Source organism: Salvelinus sp. IW2-2015, linkage group LG28 (assembly GCF_002910315.2).
Source record: "Salvelinus sp. IW2-2015 linkage group LG28, ASM291031v2, whole genome shotgun sequence".
Taxonomy (NCBI): domain Eukaryota; kingdom Metazoa; phylum Chordata; class Actinopteri; order Salmoniformes; family Salmonidae; genus Salvelinus; species Salvelinus sp. IW2-2015.
Window position 1 is genome coordinate 17,664,887 of NC_036868.1, and position 19,610 is coordinate 17,684,496.

At 41.6% G+C, this 19,610-nt stretch overlaps 1 protein-coding gene across 4 annotated transcripts in view; it reads left to right on the forward strand.

The window, feature by feature from the left end:
* Nucleotides 1-19,610, forward strand: part of LOC111954004 (disheveled-associated activator of morphogenesis 1) — a 118,241-nt gene that overhangs the window by 44,086 nt on the left and 54,545 nt on the right. For all 4 annotated transcript variants that reach the window (XM_023973482.2, XM_023973486.2, XM_023973484.3 and 1 more), the window contains exon 2: nt 12,122-12,416. In XM_023973482.2, coding sequence (XP_023829250.1) covers nt 12,231-12,416 — 186 coding nt within the window. In that variant the 5' untranslated portion in view covers nt 12,122-12,230. The remainder of the gene's footprint in view (nt 1-12,121; nt 12,417-19,610) is intronic.

Below are 19,610 nucleotides of genomic sequence, written 5' to 3' on the forward strand. Positions count from 1 at the left end.
AGGCCAGGTTTACTTTCAAAGCAGTTAAACCTCTGTACCAAACGCTTGCCATTTCTTTAACCTCAATTTGAAGGTCGACCTGGGGAAGAATGCAAACTCATGGCAGTGAAGTTTAGACTGGGGGGTGGACGACATGTCTTGTTGAGATTGACAACCCTGCCCGTCTTTCAGCCAGCTCTTTTATCCTCACTCCCTCAATTGCCCCAGTCAGGAGGGAGTGTGGAATTTGACCTGTGTTGATTTTACCCGAGAACCTGATTTGTCTTTTACTCACGCTGTGTGACTACAGTGGGCAAATGCACTGTCCTTACCATGGCTCTGTAAGGGGAAAGACTAGGGCTGGCTTTATACTCAAATAAACATACTCTGTAACCAGTTTGTACAGTGCGTGGTGAAGTATCAGAGGTCTCCATGTGGAACACAAGCTCAGACCATATGACCATCAGGAGCTTGGCTCATACTCTCTGGAAAACAACAGTCTTTGGATAAATGGAGTTCCTTCCCTTACAAAAAAGTGTGCAGTATAACTGCAGTATGCTACAAATACTGGCCAATATTCTTTTTTTTTTACTGCAGTAATTTTCAGTTTTAAAAAGACACATTTTTTGTTGTTGTAATGGGTCTTCATATTGTTGTTCTTCACCTCCTAGATATGCTCACATACTGTACTCTGCAGTACCAGTCCCTAGGTAACTTGTCAGTGCACTACAGCTACCTAGTCCAGCCTTGACTATATACAATTGTGGAGTTTAGAACCGTCGGTCGTAGTTGGCCAGTTAAATAAATGCATCCTAAGTGTTGACTGAACTGTCGCCCCATTGATGTGTTCTGGGTTAAAGACGACCTTAAGCCATTTACCCAAATCAAATGTGTTTTTTCCAACAGTCACTGATTCCCCTAACACTAGCCAAAGTCAATTCCAAGCAAAACTTCCTTCCTTTCTCTCTCTCTGTCTGTTCTTCTCTTTGTTAATCCAGTCATCTGAGAAGGATCTCAGACGCCACTCCCATGAACACCTTGGGCTTTCGCCCATGTGACATTCACACTTCAGAGACACTGCTCCCCTGTCACATCAACACACACACACAAACACTTTCATAAGAACTCTGTTACTTTTGTGTTCGGGACTTGCCATACACTCGCAAGCGACTCACGTGTGCAATTATGTTACACTCTACAAACTCGGTTTTAGTCCCCTTTAAAACGGACCAAATTGCTGTTATGGTAACGTAGTACATAGTGTTATAGCTTATGCATTTACAGCACTTAGTTGTTTGAGTCAGAAGTCTAGGGTTATGTCCATATTAGGTGTACAGTTTTTGATGCTTTATTAAAGGAAAAGTTAATATTTTCCAACCAAATGTACCGGACCCATATGCATTGTGTGCGTAACCTGATTATGGCGTCCACCCACGGTGCTCAGAATGACAGAAAGAAATAGCCTATTCCTAACAGACTGGGACAGTTGTGGGACAATAGATCCCAAATTCATACAACCTGTAGGCCTACATCCCAAAAACATTCAAAAGCAATGGTGTTCATGCAACAGATCAGAACGTTTAGCTTAAAATGTTGACAAACTATTATTTCTTAATGTTATAAGCGCAGCAATGTACACAAGGCAGTAGGTTGCGTGCAAATGTTCCCGCAATTAGCAGGAAAAAAATGTATTGTCAAAAGGGAACCACATATGCAAGCTGTTTCATGAGATGGAGATGAAAATATCAATTACAAATTTAGAAAGAGGGGAGATCTGAAAGTGCAACAACTAGCATGGTTTGCTAATATGACTAGGATTGTGTCTTTGGCTTCTGGACAATGAAAGAAAGTTGATTTGAAAACCAATAGAACATGAGAGAATTAGCTACAGGCTTCAATGGCATATGGATGTATTTTATAAAATAATTGCCGGCATGTTTGGTTGGATTTTGGCTAGGCTACTTGGAAGCAAGGTAAGATATGCCTCGCAATAAAGTAGTCAAATTTTCAGGTTTCAATTTTTTTTAAAGTTTGTTTTCAAAATGTATACTGCATCCAGCTCATTGCAAAGTGGTGTGACATGCTGACGCCTGCTTAGTTGCCTATGCATTTGAATGGCGAATGGGAAGTGTGCTTCAATTACCATTTGAGAAATAAAAATGGCTATTTTTAATCGTGGCCATAAACTGTTAAGATGTGATTGCATTTAGAATTGTTGCGCAATGATTGGGCTTATAAAAGCACATTTCACTCCATCAGCAACAAACAAGCTGTTTTGATCTGTAGCAGCAGCTCTTACGCTTCATCGACTGGTATTCCAATCAATGAATGGGCTAAAATGCATTTTCGCATTTGGCTGGCCTCAATTCTTTTTATCGTTTTTTTCAGGGTTTTTTTATCGGCCAAAAGCCGGCTATTAACGCCTAATGGAAACCCTGTTCCAGACACTTTTTTCGTGAGTTCACATGGTTTTGAGAAACTTACCCCAACCAGCGATAGACTTGCTCATTCTGCATTGCCAGGACATGGATAAAACATGAATAAAAGCTCAAAAAACACCCAAATACGGCCTTTTAGAAAGGGCAACGCTCTTAGTATAGGCTAGTGATGCAGGTCTTTAGATGTTGTGGACATGCAATTGTGTCATTTCGAACTTTATCCGCAACGTTATTTCCTTGTGCTGGACTCGAGCGATACTTTTCTGTGTGCTCACCAACGCTGTAGCCGCTAGCCAAGCCATTGATTTTTGTGTTCACCTTCAGATTGAATTGCAAGCAGAAGTGCATGTTGAGTGAGCCAAAGTCAACGTGATGTCATGACATGTCTTTTGGAAAGAGGAGCAAATGGGATGCCATTTAATCTCTCGATGCCCCAGAGGGATTCAAGCCGTTATTGAAAATGCACGCTTACTTCCCCTTTTCCCGACGGTAGCCTAATCGTCGGACCTGACTGGATTAATGAATCAAAGATCAGTTACTGGTCCAGGGAAGGGATGAGGGAAGACTGAGTTTTTAACATACTCTAATAGGGCTGTGCACTAAAGATGGTAATGTCTTTTCATAATGGAATGGAAGGAACGGTAGGTTATAAGTGATATGGAGACGAAGTCCTCCTCTCCTTGTTTCTACCCATAAAGGTTATCTGGCACAGTGTTTGAAGCTTGAGCAAGCCAAGAGATAAAACAGAACATCTCAAAGAAACTGAGCGAGGCAGGGGAGAGAGGAGGGGGATCGAGGGAGAGAAGAGGCAAGTGAGAGCGTGATGAAAGAGGAGAGCGAGAAGAGGGTTGGTTATGTGAGAGCGGGAGCCAGAAGGGAGGGAGGCTGCTAGAGTAAAGGTGCCAGCTCTCGTTTGATGTGTGCAGCACAACAGGCCTCCTTTGTGGGGTTGCCTCCAGACCGCCAGCGATGATGCACCTCTCCACATTCATCCACCACCTTCCTTAGTCAGATACATGGTTTAGGAACGTGAGCACCACCCACGTTTAGGGATCTTCTCTTCTGTTTTTTTTCTCTGCAAGACCTAATATACAGTGGGGCAAAAAAGTATTTAGTCAGCCACCAAATGTGCAAGTTCTCCCACTTAAAAAGATGAGAGGCCTGTAATTTTCATCATAGGTACACTTCAACTATGACAGACAAAATGAGAAAAAGAAATCACATTGTAGGATTTTTAATGAATTTATTTGCAAATTATGGTGGAAAATAAGTATTTGGTCAATAACAAAAGTTTATCTCAAACTTTGTTATATACCCTTTGTTGGCAATGACAGAGGGTCAAACGTTTTCTGTAAGTCTTCACAAGGTTTTCACACACTTTTGCTGGTATTTTGTCCCATTCCTCCATGCAGATCTCCTCTAGAGCAGTGGATGTTCTGGGGCTGTTGCTGGGCAACATGGACTTCAACTCCCTCCAAAGATTTCTATGGGGTTGAGATCTGGAGACTGGCTAGGCCACTCCAGGACCTTGAAATGCTTCTTACGAAGCCACTCCTTCGTTGCCGGGCGGTGTGTTTGGGATCATTGTCATGCTGAAAGACCCAACCACGTCTCATCTTCAATGCCCTTGCTGATGGAAGGAGGTTTTCACTCAAAATCTCACGATACATGGCCCCATTCATTCTTTCCTTTACACGGATCAGTCGTCCTGGTCCCTTTGCAGAAAAACAGCCCCAAAGCATGATGTTTCACCCCCATGCTTCACAGTAGGTATGGTGTTCTTTGGATGCAACTGCGCATTCTTTGTCCTCCAAACACGACGAGTTGAGTTTTTACCAAAAAGTTATATTTTGGTTTCATCTGACCATATGACATTCTCCCAATCTTCTTCTGGATCATCCAAATGCTCATTCTTCTGGATCATCCAAACTTCAGACGGGCCTGGACATGTACTGGCTTAAGCAGGGGGACACGTCTGGCACTGCAGGATTTGAGTCCCTGGCGGCATAGTGTGTTTACTGATGGTAGGCTTTGTTACTTTGGTCCCAGCTCTCTGCAGGTCATTCACTAGGTCCCCCGTGTGGTTCTGGGATTTTTGCTCACCGTTCTTGTGATCATTTTGACCCCACGGGGTGAGATCTTGCGTGGAGCCCCAGAGCGAGGGAGATTATCAGTGGTCTTGTATGTCTTCCATTTCCTAATAATTGCTCCCACAGTTGATTTCTTCAAACCAAGCTGCTTACCTATTGCAGATTCAGTCTTCCCAGCATGGTGCAGGTCTACAATTTTGTTTCTGGTGTCCTTTGACAGCTCTTTGGTCTTGGCCATAGTGGAGTTTGGAGTGTGACTGTTTGAGGTTGTGGACAGGTGTCTTTTATACTGATAACAAGTTCAAACAGGTGCCATTTAATACAGGTAACGAGTGGAGGAGAGAGGAGCCTCTTAAAGAAGAAGTTACAGGTCTGTGAGAGACAGAAATCAGGCTTGTTTGTAGGTGACCAAATACTTATTTTCCACCATAATTTGCAAATAAATAAATTAAAAATCCTACAATGTGATTTTCTGGATTTTTCTCATTTTGTCTGTCATAGTTGAAGTGTACCTATGATGAGAATTACAGGCCTCATCTTTTTAAGTGGGAGAACTTGCACAATTGGTGGCAGACTAAATACTTTTTTGCCCCACTGTAGGTGAATGCTTCTTGGGCTTAATCTCGGATACAAGTACTGCATGTAATGTGCCCTTGTCTCAAGCTACAAAGATTTTAAGCTACTCTACACAGGAACTCCGCACCAAGCCAGGAGTAGACTTGTCTATCAGAATAAGAATTAGAGTTTTTGGTTCGTTTGTGGAATTGTGTTTTTGTGTGCATGTATCGAAGAGAGCGATATTATTGCAAGTAATAATGTGGTCGAGAATGTGGGAGAACTAGTAATATGAGGTGAGAGTAGCTGGTAGGTGTTGTTGTGTTGAAGTTGTTCAGGGTCATTGAGCCCTCCAAAATATGAGTGGAATGTGATCCTGTCTTGACAAGCCAATGGGAGGGGGGAAAACTTGAAAGCTTCACATACAACCTTATAGAGGGGCAAGTTCAGGGGCCAGAGTCAGGTTAATGAAATGACTGTAAACATGCAAACCCTCTGAGGTTTACGGTGACATTACTCCTAATCTGGCGCACACAGACTCTCTCCCTCCCTCGTTTCACGCTCCCTTTATTACATTCCCCCACCCCCACATTCTCCCACAATTTTTCACACTCCTGCTTTTGCACTCACGCTCTTTAAAACTCACAAGGTCTCCCAACTAGAGGTCCAAAAAAGCCCATGGAAATCAGACCCCAACAGACCCATGCCCATTTGGATGTAAGAGACTCGTTCAGATCTGAGAGTAGAACGAAATGGAGAAATAAACCTTTGACCTGGCGTAGCCAGTGCCATCAATGTCATGCCTTTTAAATAGCAGGGGAAAAAATTATTGTCGACATTCATAACAGTTATAGTCTATGACGATATCGTCTATACCAGGGGTGTCTAATAATGATAATGAACCTACATTTATACCGTTTATTGACTGTGTCCAGCTCGCTAATAATCACTGGAATTAAACTAGACAGTCGGGAGTATAGAACATTTAAAAACGATGAATAGTTCTCTATGTTTTGCAAATTTGGATGGTGAGGAAATGTAACCAATTTTCAGTGTGTCTTTCCAGAACTCGTTGATGAACGAATGCAGCCCCCTGGGGCAAAATTTAGTTTGACACCCCTGGTCTATATGAATGCAGTTGCAACTGTATTGAAGCCATTGGACGCAGTTTATTATGGCGCAATACGCTTTATTACGTGCGACAGGTTCAGTACACATCACTGCATTCTGTATCAGAAAGTAGGCTGGGCCTCTTTTGAAGTCTTGTACATAGATGCATTGCACTCTTTTTGTTAATAAAGCCCTTTTGCACAAACCTCCATCGTACTTTACTTCATTGTTAACCTACAGATGTACAAACTACTAGACCTGGTCTCGGGGATCTCTATTGAGTCAGGTAAATCTGCTTTCAGTTTCTTTGCACCCCATGTATGGAATGATCGACAGAGTTCCCTGCAACTTGATGTTATGGTGCCTCTGGGGCACTTAAATTGTTGATTTAAGGACCTCTTTGCTGAGGAATGTGATCGTTTTCCCTGTGGAAATAGAGTTTATAAAACTGAATGTGAAAAATATACGAGTGATGTTGGCCGACTGAGCCAGAGTTGCGTGTCCCTAAAGACTACCTATAACAAATTACAAAAAAAATATTCCTTATGTTTCGATGTGTAGTATATTTAAAACTTTAGGCTATAGCCTATCGAACTCGCACAGTCAAGTGAAAGGGTCGCAAAATGCGACCAAATGGTCGCACTCTGGAGCCCTGTCATCGTTGAGCTTGTCCTACTCAATTTAAGACTTTGTTGTTGTGTGTCTTAGTCTCCTCACACAGATTATTGTTTTGGCAGACTCAATAGTACTGTGTTTGTCAGATGTGTTTCTGAACTGCTCAGTACCAATGAGGTGGTACCACAAAACCATTTCTCCAAACCACCCCTTTTGGTCAAACCACAATATCACAGGTCATAAGTTCAGCCAAGAGGACCGGGAGTCCAAGACTCTGGAGCAAATATAGCTTCCACAGGGATGGAGATGGTAGAATATCTAAATGCACCAAAGACTATACAAAGGGATAATAGGAATCGTTTCCAGATGCTTTGCTCTGGCTTTAAGAGTCCAGCTTGCTCACATTTGGATTTGAGTCTGCTTCAAACATGCACCTGCGCACTGCACTTGTACTCAACAATAAATTACAGTTTGTTGTTGCAGCGATCATTCAGGGCCACACTTTTTGCTGCTGGAGTGAAGTGCTTGATCACGGAGGTCCAGCAGGGACTAGAGACAGCTGCTGACAGATCTCTCGCTCGTTCGCCGCATGTTTTGGCCATGTTTTGATGCTGCTGTGCTGCGGGCAGGAAAGCATGGTGACCCTTGACTGCTTGCACAGTTCGGGTGGTGGCCAGAACAGATTTTTTTTCTCCCACTGGTATTGGGCAGTATCTGTGTCAGGATGTTCCACACAACCCTATTGGAGTATCGAGAGATGCACAGCTAGATCACAGCTGGTTGTTCTGTGGTGGACTGCCCCAAAAGGAGGGGTTGTGTTTGAACACTTGTCGACATTGGTGAACTTTGTCTTATCCCTCAGCAATATTTTAGCATCCCTCATTGCTTGAATGAGACCGATTTGCATTCATAATCACATGTACATAAGGAATGTTTTTTGTATTTTTTGTTGTTCGAATCTCTGCTAAGAATGTGTACCAAAATTCTGAGTGCTCGAATACGTGACATTATGCAAAGGTGCTTACTCTTTTCACTTAAGGATCACAGTGTCAAGTGTAGCCAGGTCGTGTCTACACCTTGATACTTACATGTGACTTCAGCTATCAGAATGCGAAGATCACATTGAAAAGACAGGTGGACGCAAAAAAGTTGCTTTCTGGTCTGATGCGTTCAGATCTGGCTGACCACCTTGACCACTTCAGGAGGTGGTCAGAGAGCGTCCTTTTTATCCACGCCAAACTTGGTGCAAAACCACACCCACGAGTAACCTAGCAAAAGGCACGGTCAGGGATGCATTGTGTGCTGATTTCTTCTGGATGCAATCTGGCTACCAAAAGCGCATACAGTGGCTGACGTCATCAGCACTCCTCCCACAAGTCTCCAGAAATGTGTGTTTTGGGACCTAGAGGCACCTTTTCATTATAACGTTGGAAGAAATACATGTGATTAATGTGTTTGCTGGCCTCATAAATGGTAGCCAGCTAGCTAATATTTAGGAAAAAAGTTGTTTTGTTTGGCTAGAGTTATGCTAACTTCTTTGCAATCCCTTTAGCGTTGCTTGCTAGCTAGTTAGCTACAGTAGTTAGCTACTGCCATCAGTTGTTGTGTTATCATATTTTGCCTATTCCACCGTTTTGTAGAATGCATACTGGCATTTGAATATAGCACAGGAAAAGGGAATCCGGACACAATGGATACATTTAAGTGTAGATGCATGACTCGTTCGGGATTCCATGATCAGAACTCTATGATCAGAATACTAAAGCTGCATGAACTGTCAAGTCTAGACACGGCGTGAGCGCAGTCTGACAGTTTTTTTTAAAGAAGAGGCAGCTGGGAATTTCTCTCCGGCGTCAGATTAGCTGAGATTTGAGGTTCAGCTGTGCCACTGTGGTGTGGCCAGAACTCTGTCAGGCATCTATGCCAGGACAGCCCTGGCCCCCTTGGAGGAAATGTGGGCGATTCCCTCTGAGACCCTACATTTACTCTATTGTGTATAACTTTACCACATAGGACTCCACCTTCTATAACTTGAAATGTTTTCCTTGCCCCATGCTTTGTCCTTGCAAACTCATTATCTGGGCTACACTGACACATTCACCGAGGTGAGGTGAAACCCTACTGTGTTTTTCCAACAATTGTCCGCAGCCCTCGGGCTAAGCAGCTGGGCTGAGATACCATACCGCCGCCCTCACCTCTGTCATTATACCCTCACTCTGCACAGGTGTGCACTACCTGCTTCTGCATGAGTAATGCTACACTTGTGGATCACCCTGCTGTGTTACACCACTTGAACTTTCTGGCTGACTGGATGAACTGTGGGGTGGTGTGATCCTTTAATTGTTAATGGCAAATCTCATCTGTGCGTGTACAGGAAAATGTATCTGAAATATAGGCTCAACCCACCCCAGTAAAGCTACACATGGTGCATGCCCCCACAGAGCAACGCCTGGAATGATCACATTTTTGTGAAAATGTGAAAACAGACGTTAGCACAGGGCTATGTGAGGCATGGCTTGAGCCCATATAGGCAGGTGTTGTTTACCCAGCATCTTCTGCTGGCATAACACAGCGTCTCTGAAATGGGCACATTTCAGCAGCTCTGAGTGGGGCGGTGACCTCTGCCCCATGTCTTGGCCCGCCCTGTGATAAAATATCTGATCCTAGACTGGTGTATGGCTAGAGACAGTAGCAGAGTGGTAGGGAAATTTGTTACAAGCTCAAAGGGCTATCATAGATTGTAGCTGAGACAGCTGACCCGTATCGCTTTCTGGAGGACTTGGGGAGGCATACTATGGAAGTATAAAGAAAATTATATTTTTGCCTATATTGGCGATTCCAGCGTTATGGATGTGACATTTGCATGCAAAATCCCAAATTGAATTTCTCACATATTGGACTAACTAAACAAAAATTAAAATGTTGACGTATGTGTCTATAGTACCCCTTGGGGGGAGTGTATACCCCCCCAAAAAACTGGCTCCTAAATATAAGCATGTTGGACAAAAGAAAAAAGCTTTATGGGAGACTTAACTTATTAGAAAACTCTGGAGTTTGTAAGTCTTAGGTTAAAACATTCATAGCCATTTTGAAGGAAAAGATTGTCATATCCATTATTACTTTAGAGAGGAAATACGATCGTTATGGATGTGACAGTGAAATAGTCTGATTTTGCGATCAAAATCGATTAGTTGTCATCTGGAATGTTTTAAAAATGTCAGCAGAAGGCCGAGTACTTTAGGGTTACATTATTACAGGTAACCAGAATAGTATACTACAAGGCCAGGAAGGCAACATACCATAATGGTGAAACATCTTTTTTTTTTATCTTCATATGCGTCGAAATTGACCTCGGACAGTTGAATGTAGACACATTTTAGTTTTTTTTTTTTTTTTATGTATTATGCCTTTTCTGAAAAATTCCAATAAAACATGCAAATGAGGCATGATACTGCACAAATTCTTACACCGCCAATACACTTTTAGGGACAATGGATGAAGTCAGAATATTTTGGGTGTGTTTAATTTAGAATAACACAATCATGGAATATTCACAGATTGTGGATAAACACCTTTTTATCAAAAAATCTATCACTAAGTTACTGCCATGTGTGAGAAAGGCATTTAGGCATATACTGTGTCTTCTAAGAAAATCTTACTGAGAACACAGCATTTTCATGATATCAACAATTTGCTTCTTTGAAAGTCTGAAGAATATTTCTCAGAAGCACACAATGTGGCACATGCATCTGAAGCCAAGAATACGATGCATCCGTATCCATCTAATCCACAACCGTTATGGATGTGACTATATCATAATGCTGAAAAGGGATACTGACAATGAAAAGATACCAATTATAAACCATATAAAACCTTGATGGAAGTTGGCTTTACAGAGTAAGTTTCAAGATGATCTGATGAAAGGTGCATGTTTTACAAACACGTTTCATTTTCCTAAAAGACTGTAGGAACTCTCAAATAAAACTCAGGACAGTTCAATGTAGTATTATGATGTCAACTTCATAACAAACACTGGGGGACAGCTGTAAGTGGGGAAAAAATAAATAAATAGAAGCTCTGTGAGCCCTTTCCAAAAACCATGGAATATGATAGACTGAAAAGCCTTACTAGAGACTTGGCATCCTACTCCGTAATGACCAAAATTCATCAAATGTCTTACTTAAACTGGTGAACTAAAGCATACACTCAAACAAATAATTACGAATGTGGTGTCATTTGGAAATGAATAACTATTTTTGCATTCTCAAGTTGACTTTTCCACAGAATTGACCGTATGCTATTTTTATTTCTTACACAACATTGTCTCTGTTTTTTTTCCCCCCATAAAAATGACGAATAGACATATATTACGTGCATGATATTACCCTATCTCTAGAATTTTCATTACCATTGAACAGCTGTTGTGGTTTGATTAAGTTATATAGCACCTGTGCTCAGAAGGCCTGAGGTTGAAATGCATTTCTGAACCATATGTCTGTGGTGTTTCTCATGCTCTTCACTGAATGTTTTAGACCTCTACACATGCATAGCAAGGTAACATGTTAACAGATGCAACTTCTAGACTGCACTGACCACTGTGATTATTATTATTTGACCCTGCTGGTCATCTGTGAACGTTTGAACATCTTGGCCATGTACTGTTATAATTTCCACCCGGCACAGCCAGAAGAGGACTGGCCACCCCTCATAGCCTGGTTCCTCTCTAGGTTTTTTCCTAGGCTCCTGCCTACTCTAGGGAGTTTTTGCCTAGCCACCGTGCTTCTACATCTGCATTACTTGCTGTTTGGGGTTTTAGGTTGGGTTTCTGTACAGCACTATGTGACATCAGTTGATGTAAAAAGGGCTTTATGAATACATTTCATTGAAATTTGATTGATCACAATCATTACGTCCTGGAGGGAAAGCTGATGCTTCTGAGGGAGAGGGTCTAGATTTCACCTACCGTCTGCTTTTTACCCTGTGTTGTAAATCAATACAAGTGGCTGTGCGTTTACAACCAGTGAAATGGGATAGTGTGCCCTTTGATTTTTATTAACAGACACCTCTTTAAATATTTGCATTTTAAGTGTGAGGTTTCTATCAAGCCACTGAAAGCCTTATTAATTATGGCTATTTTTCTGTGTTTTGGCTCAGAAAATCTCTGGCCCTTGCTGAGTTTTTTTCCTTATCAGGAAAAAATAATTGGGCCTAGAGCAGGAAAAAACCCTAGCCCTACTTATAATCAATGCATGCTGTGTAAACCAGGGATGTTGTATTGTTTAGTTATTGTGTTGTTTAACCGACCCCATCTTCTCCATTTTTGTACCGTCACAGGGCTCTCTAACGGAGTTGAAACACTGAGGTAGAGGAGGCAGGTGTTGCAGAAAGAGCCTCACCCCCTTCTCCCCCCAAACCTGAACCCTCTGCTGCACCAGCGGTAGCCATGGCACCCCGGAAGCGTGGTGGCGGCGGCGCCGGAATCTCCTTCATATTCTGCTGCTTCCAGAGTGGCAGCGACCACCCAGAGATCACCTACCAGCTGCGCGAGGACTTCGCCCTGCAGACCATGGAGCCTTCACTGCCCATGCCAGGCTATGATGAGCTGGACGGCATGTTCTCCGAGTTGGTGGTACGTAGCGACCAGAGTTTCCTTTTTGGTATTATTGTCAGGATTGTCATGATTTATCTTCTGAACATGGGCCACAGTTGAAAATGAGCTATGTTGCTAGCTTGGGTTTAATACTCCGTGTCGCTATTCACAATTTCCCCACTGGGGGGGAAAACACGGGAGTTCTCATAAACCACAAGCAAAAAAAAAGCTTACATTTACATGTTGCTTATGAGTGAGTTTCACACTACTTTTGGATTATAATTGGATTGTAAGGTTTGAATATCCTGCTTAATATAATGTTTTTGTAATCGTCGCCAATCAACTGCATTAAGCTTAAATCACTTCAACTACAACCAGTAAAATGCTCTTTGGCTAGCTTTGCTAGAAGCCCATGTCGGTGAGTGTTAGCATTCTAGCTAACAACTGCTACATCTGAAATGGGTATTTTGCAACGATCACAACAAAATATAATCTTAGCGACTGTTCAAGCAATAACCAAAACAACATTGTAACCATATGGGAACCCCCAAAATTGTTTTGTTTAGAAGTAATAGCCTAGATTTACGTAGTTATGTTGAATGGGCAAAGATGGCAAATGGCAGTTGACTTCCACCAAGGTGGGTGTGGTTTAGGAGACTACTTCTTCATGATGTGAATAGCGATTCGGAGCTTAGACTACTTTCGTTGTGCAATCATTTCCCTCTCGTCTCAGTTTAGCTGCCTTTTCTCATCCTTTCAGTCTGTTCTCACTTCTTTAATCTGCCATCCACTGCCTATGTGGTCCTCTGACATGGTTGCCACACTTATGCAGGCCGCCACCAGATCGTTTTGCACATCAATAGACCCCTATTGAGAGGCCCTGTGTCTCGGCCTCCTCCTCCTGCTAATTGCTTGTTTTTGTCTGGCCTGCCCTCCCTCTCTCCAGCCTGGATTGAATAAGTGGAGTGTGATGACAAAGGGGGTTTCCAGTCGCTATGTTTTCACTGAGGGGATAGACACAAGCCATCCACTTGCACGATAAACCCTAATTTGTCTGGGTCGGAGGTAATTTAGTGAAAAAGCTTTAAAAGATCAGGGCTGGCAGGGAGATTGGCGGCCACCTATAAAATACCATTACCTTATTTAACAGATTTATATTCTGCTCAACTGTAGACATGAAGGGGATTGTTTGCTCTTGCATAAAGAGGGCAACCAAGTTGGTTGTCCCTGTAGTCTTGAATATCTTTTATCTCGGGTGTCCTTTCCCTTGTGACCAGTAACAAGCTCGTGACCACTACCCTGGCATTGGTCATGGGGCTAGAAGGTATGAAGAAAACGGTTTGAGACTATTCCAGCAGCATTTAGTCTCCCGTCTAGGGATCAGCCAGGCCCGATCCTGCTTAGCTTTAGAGGCAAGCCAACAGAGCTGTAGGGTGGTAATTTACATGGTTTAGTATGTCGACTCTAAATAAAACGAATGATGATTGTCCCCTTCATAAAAGCTAATTATAGTATTAATGTATAACAATGCAGCAGTCATTATCCTTGCAGAACCTGAATTGATTCCTTGAGTGAAATAGATAGATTGTAGATGGTGAGGCACTCTATTCTCTTGTCATAATTTAATTCAGTCCGCCTGCCACGGCCACAGTAACAATTCTGTCCTTTGTCTTTTGGGTTGTTCCACGAAGAGTCTCTTGAGTAGTGTAACTTGGTAAAAAAGAATTGATATATAATCTTATAATTTTAACATTCTGTCATAAAGAGCACATCAACTTAATAAAAAAACATGTTTTCCCATCTCAAGAGATTAAATATAAAAATGACTGTAGTCAAATCAAATCAAATTTTATTTGTCACATACACATGGTTAGCAGATGTTTATGCGAGTGTAGCGAAATGCTTTTGAGTGTAGGCAAATGCTTGTAGTAAGTGCCAAATTAAGTAACATGTTTGACCGTAATGGGGTTGACGATTTCACCTTAAATCAGACATAAATAGTGACAGGAGGAATGGAAGCTTGTTGTGTGCAACAGGGAGAGGCAATTAAATGCAAGTCTTAACAAAACATTTTTGTCTTTCCATGGGTAACAGGGTTGACTTGTTAAGCTCAACCCGCTCAGTTTTCCACCACAAAACACCAGAACATATCCAAAAAGAATAGAACCATCTCACCTGCTTTTACACTGATTTTATTATTAGATGTTTGTTTCTTTAAAAAATATATATTTAAAGAGGAATAGTTTCACCATAATAAAACGAGAGTTCAGTTCATATAAGACGGTTGACATTAAAATGAGGGACAGTTTTAAAAATTTTATTTATTTATTTATGAATCACTAATCACATGAAATAAATAACCTCCAGAAATGACTTTGTTAAAGCAACAATATAACTAGTGCTTTACAATGATGGTGAAAACTTGGAGGAGTTTGAGGGTTAAGTAGGTCAACAATCTTTCTAGAAGTAACAGGGTAGGTACATAGAGGGACATGCCAAAATGCAGAATTTTAGCAAGTCTTTATTCATGTAAAACAAAGCCCATTTATTTAATGTTGTATGTGGTCTATCTTAAAGGGCTTTTAAAATTCAATATTGGTGCACACTTTCTACTTAAAATATCAAAGGGATGCAAAAGCCCTCATTTCGCAGAACGACCCTTTTGAGTCGCTAAGTTGAATCACAGGGCATAAGAGCGTCTGCTAAATGACTTAAATGTAAATGTAATGTAAATATGAATTGAGTAGCCATCGGCCTTATAACTAGCGTAGAGCTGTGCTAATATGTCTAGGAAAACTAAAATGAACATGTATTTTACTGCACTTTCACTGCGTCTTTTTAATGTTTTGTGTCTGTAGGCGGATTCTGAATAAATGTGGGGATTTTCCCAAAGGCTATAGTGTTCCTTGCTGGAGGCTCTGAGGCGCTTTTCTGAATGACAGGTCTGGCGACTTCACTGAGCAGCTCACCGAGCATGGAGACATTGCCAGTCCCATTTTAGATTGGGTCCGAACATCTTTAGACCTCAATGGCAAGCTGCGTGCTGTTGTCTCTAGCCATGGATGTCGCATGGAAGCATCTTGTAATGTATCGTTGTAATCTGTATTTTCTTTTACAATGTCCAAAATGTTGCATCCCATGCTATTGCTACCTTAAGTGTCATCCTGTGTATTGGTGCGCAACAGGTGCTGTTTTGTGGAGAGAAAATACATTTAACATAGTAGTACTGATAATTAGGCTTTGCCTTTATAGACCCAAATAGACTCTTCCCTGGGGAACAAAAGAGAGTAACCTAATTGTTCTTCTGAACTACAGCTGTACCTCAAAAGGAATACCATATTAGGGAAATACTGGAAGATCCATAAACTGTATGCTTGATGTTAAACTCAGATTAATTTGGGATTTAAAAGGCCAACCAACTAGACCCATGTCTTTTCTTGGTCTTATAAATGGAATAAAACAAACTGTCATATTAAAATATATTTATACCTTGATTCAAGGAAACCTACCTCAGCAATGTTTATGCAGTTCCTTTGTTTATGCAACGAGCTACTGCCAGGCAGCAAAGTCTTATTCTGAAACTGGAAGCATCGTACGAAGAGCCTTCTTTGTCTGTACTCAACAAAAAAACACACAGATTTTATTTGACTACAGGAGAAATGGGTTTGTTTATATGCTACCACAGAAATCAAAACGCATCCGGACAGGATTCAATTGGACATGTAGCAATGCACAGACATAAGCAGTGAGATAAGTAAAAGTGTTGCTGTATTTTTCTTCAGATGTCTTTTACTGTACGTCTAAGAGTGAAATTGATCGTTAGAATTTTCAGGCCTTGCTTTTGGCTTGTCTGTATCTTGTCATCTTTAGCACTATATGGTAGTTGATTCAGAACAGMCCCCCTTCCTGATGGCCCTAGCAAGAAAAGGCTACTGGAGCTAAGTAGGAGAGGCCTGTCTGGTGAGGTCATCTAAAGAGGCCTTCAGCCTCACACTACTCATCAGCTTGTAGCTTGGCTATTCCCTGCCTTATGACAGTTAACTTAAGCTCTATTGGCTCTGGTTTCCCTCAACATGCTATCTTTCATAGCATTCGTTTATACACAACATGGGAACTCTCTGGCCCTGTACACATAGTCTGCATAAAGCCCACTAAGGCCATTGCCAGACGTCTGTCATGGCAGGCACCTTTTGAACGTCTCCCCCCAGCAGTATTCCCAAGGAAGTAAACCCTAGAATTTCTCCCTGCGATAATAAATAACATGTTTAATGACCATGACACATCGCAATGAAGATCAGATGACTGATGAATGTGTTATGTTGCTAGTGTTAACACACACCTAAACTATAGATCTTGATATGTAAGCCTATAATCCTCAATCATTTTAATCTTATCAATGGGTTTGTTTGAAATGAAATGCAATTTAACTCTTTCCTTATTACTGTGGTAAGGACATTTGTGCCTGTAATAAGTCTGTAGAAGCAAATCCTTGTCTAGGGTTAGCGACTATTATACAATATGAAAATATATATGAGTCTCAGCTGACCAAGTCCTGTCTTTGAGCAGCGGCATGTTGACGGGAGTGCTGTCAGGTGAGCTTGACATAGAGGTTGGTTGATGGAGCCTTGGGTTCCTGTCTGCCATTTTCGTTTTCGTTTACACAGCTAAAGCTCTGAAATGGAGATGGCCTTTGGGAAGCATTACACTAGCTTGTTATCGTTATGCTAGTACTTCAGATAAACCGGCCTGGCTGGTCGGCTTTGCATGACATGCAAAGCCGACCAGAGCCGACAATGACATACTTCTAGTTTAAAACAAGTATAACCTGTTACTATGACTGCCTCCACCAGGGTAACACAGGCAAATAATACTAAATGACTTTGTAATGTAATCGTCCTATATTTTAGAATGCAAGCACTGTTTTAAGCATTGCACAACTATTTGCAATGCATTGGCCACCTCCTAACTAGAAATAGATGTCCCACGTCCTACAGCTGAAGTCGGAAGTTTAGGTTGAAGTCATTAAAACTCGTTTTTCAACTCCACAAATTTCTTGTTAACAAACTATAGTTTTGGCAAGTCGGTTAGGACATCTACTTTGTGCATGACACAAGTAATTTTTCCAACTATTGTTTACAGACAGATTATTTCACTTATAATTCACTGTATCACAATTCCAGTGGGTCAGAAGTTTACATACACTAAGCTGACTGTGCCTTTAAACAGCTTGGAAAATTCCAGAAAATGATGCCATGGCTTTAGAAGCTTCTGATAGGCTAATTGACATCATTTGAGTCAATTGGAGGTGTACCTGTGGATGTATTTCAAGGCCTACCTTCAAACTCAGTGCCTCTTTGCTTGACATCATGGGAAAATCAAATCATGGGAAAAAAATTGTAGACCTCTGCAAGTCTGGTTCATCCTTGGGAGGAATTTCCAAACGGCTGAAGGTACCACATTAATCTGTACAAATAGTGCGCAAGTATAAACACCATGGGACCACGCAGCCGTCATACCGCTCAGGAAGGAGACACGTTCTGTCTCCTGAAGATGAATGTACTTTGGTGCGATAAGTGCAACAAGCACTTATCTTTCATCATTGTTGTTGTTGTGAGTGACAGGGGAAGGGGCTTGGTGTCTGTGTGTGAGTGGGAAGGTGCACATAAAAATAAAATACACATATTGATTCTTGCGATACAGGCATTTGGAACATCGCACTGAAACATACATTGGAATTAATTCTATATATCGCCCAGCCATACATAACATGACGCTATTAATCTTGCACCCAAAACATCTGGCTTGCGTCTGATTTGGCTTGCTTGTTACACAACAGCGCAGGTACTAATTTAACAATTCCACGGGTCCGCCACTGCCCGTAGCTGAAAAATACTTCAGAGGAAGAGCTCCTCCACCCTGCATCCCTTCCCATTGGCTCCCTGCCCAGATAGGAACCCTATGAACACATGTGAGACAGTGTTCAGTTCCAGAGAGAGCGCCTGTTTGCTGCAAATGTGGTTGCATGCAGAAATTATAGTTGAATAGTCGAGCTGACTCTCTCACACCCCACCACACCCCTCCGCCCCACGAAGACCATTTGGGTACACACATTTTCTACACAGACTTGCATGCATGCTCTGACATAGTTAGTACTCACACACAGTGCACATAGATATATACAGACACACGGACACCATTGAATTAACATGACATTTTAATCATTTAACAGACTCTGGCTAAGACTGACTTACAATAAGTATATCCTGGCTTTGTTGATCACTTTGTTCACTGTCAGAGCTAGGAAGTCTTTCTAGGTTAAAATACATTTAGAGAACAATGCATTCTCTAGTCTTATGGTTGTCGGTGTTGCTATCAGAGGTTTGTGGCAAAGATTTAGTTCTGCAGTACCTGATGAAAGACTAATTTCGATTCATATAATGCAGTAGGTTTTCTTTCAGGACAGTCATAAAAATGTTGCTCACTGGCCTGTGATCATTTGCATGCAAGTTCAATCTTGATTGTTGTTACTGAAAATCATGGTATTTTTCCTCACATGACCAGGACCCGTATCCACAAAACATCAAAGATGCTTGAAGATCTAGACAAACAGAAAGCCACAGGACTGGATAACATCCCAGCTAGATTCCTGAATGATGCTACTGATTGTATCGGACCTTATGTAACACACATCATCAACCTTTCCATTCAACATGATAGGTATCACGAGTCGAAGAGTTCCTTTATTCAAGAAAGGAAGCAAAGTTGAACAAGGGAACTGCAGACCAGTGTCAATCTTGGGTGTGTTGTCAAAGGTTTTAGAAAAATCACTCCATGAACAGATCATAAAGTACAATGATGACCATGACATTTTATATGACCTTCAGTCTGGTTTTAGACAATCTTATTCTACCGATACCTGTTTACTATACTTGACAGAAAATCATTTGATACTGTGAACCATGATATTTTGTTGTACAAACTGAAAGCAATTGATTTTTGCACCAACTCCTTATTATGGGTAAAGTCATACATAACTGATAGGGTCCAAAGGGTGGATGTAGCCGGGACACTGTCTTATGCTAAGGAGATACACTGTGGTGTCCTCCAGGGGAGCATTTTGCTCTACATAAATGACATGGATTCTGCCTGATCATGCCCTCTGTTCCTGTATGCAGATGATTCTGCCCTCTTGGTTTCACATAAGAATAAGGAGATCGTTGAAAACACCCTAAG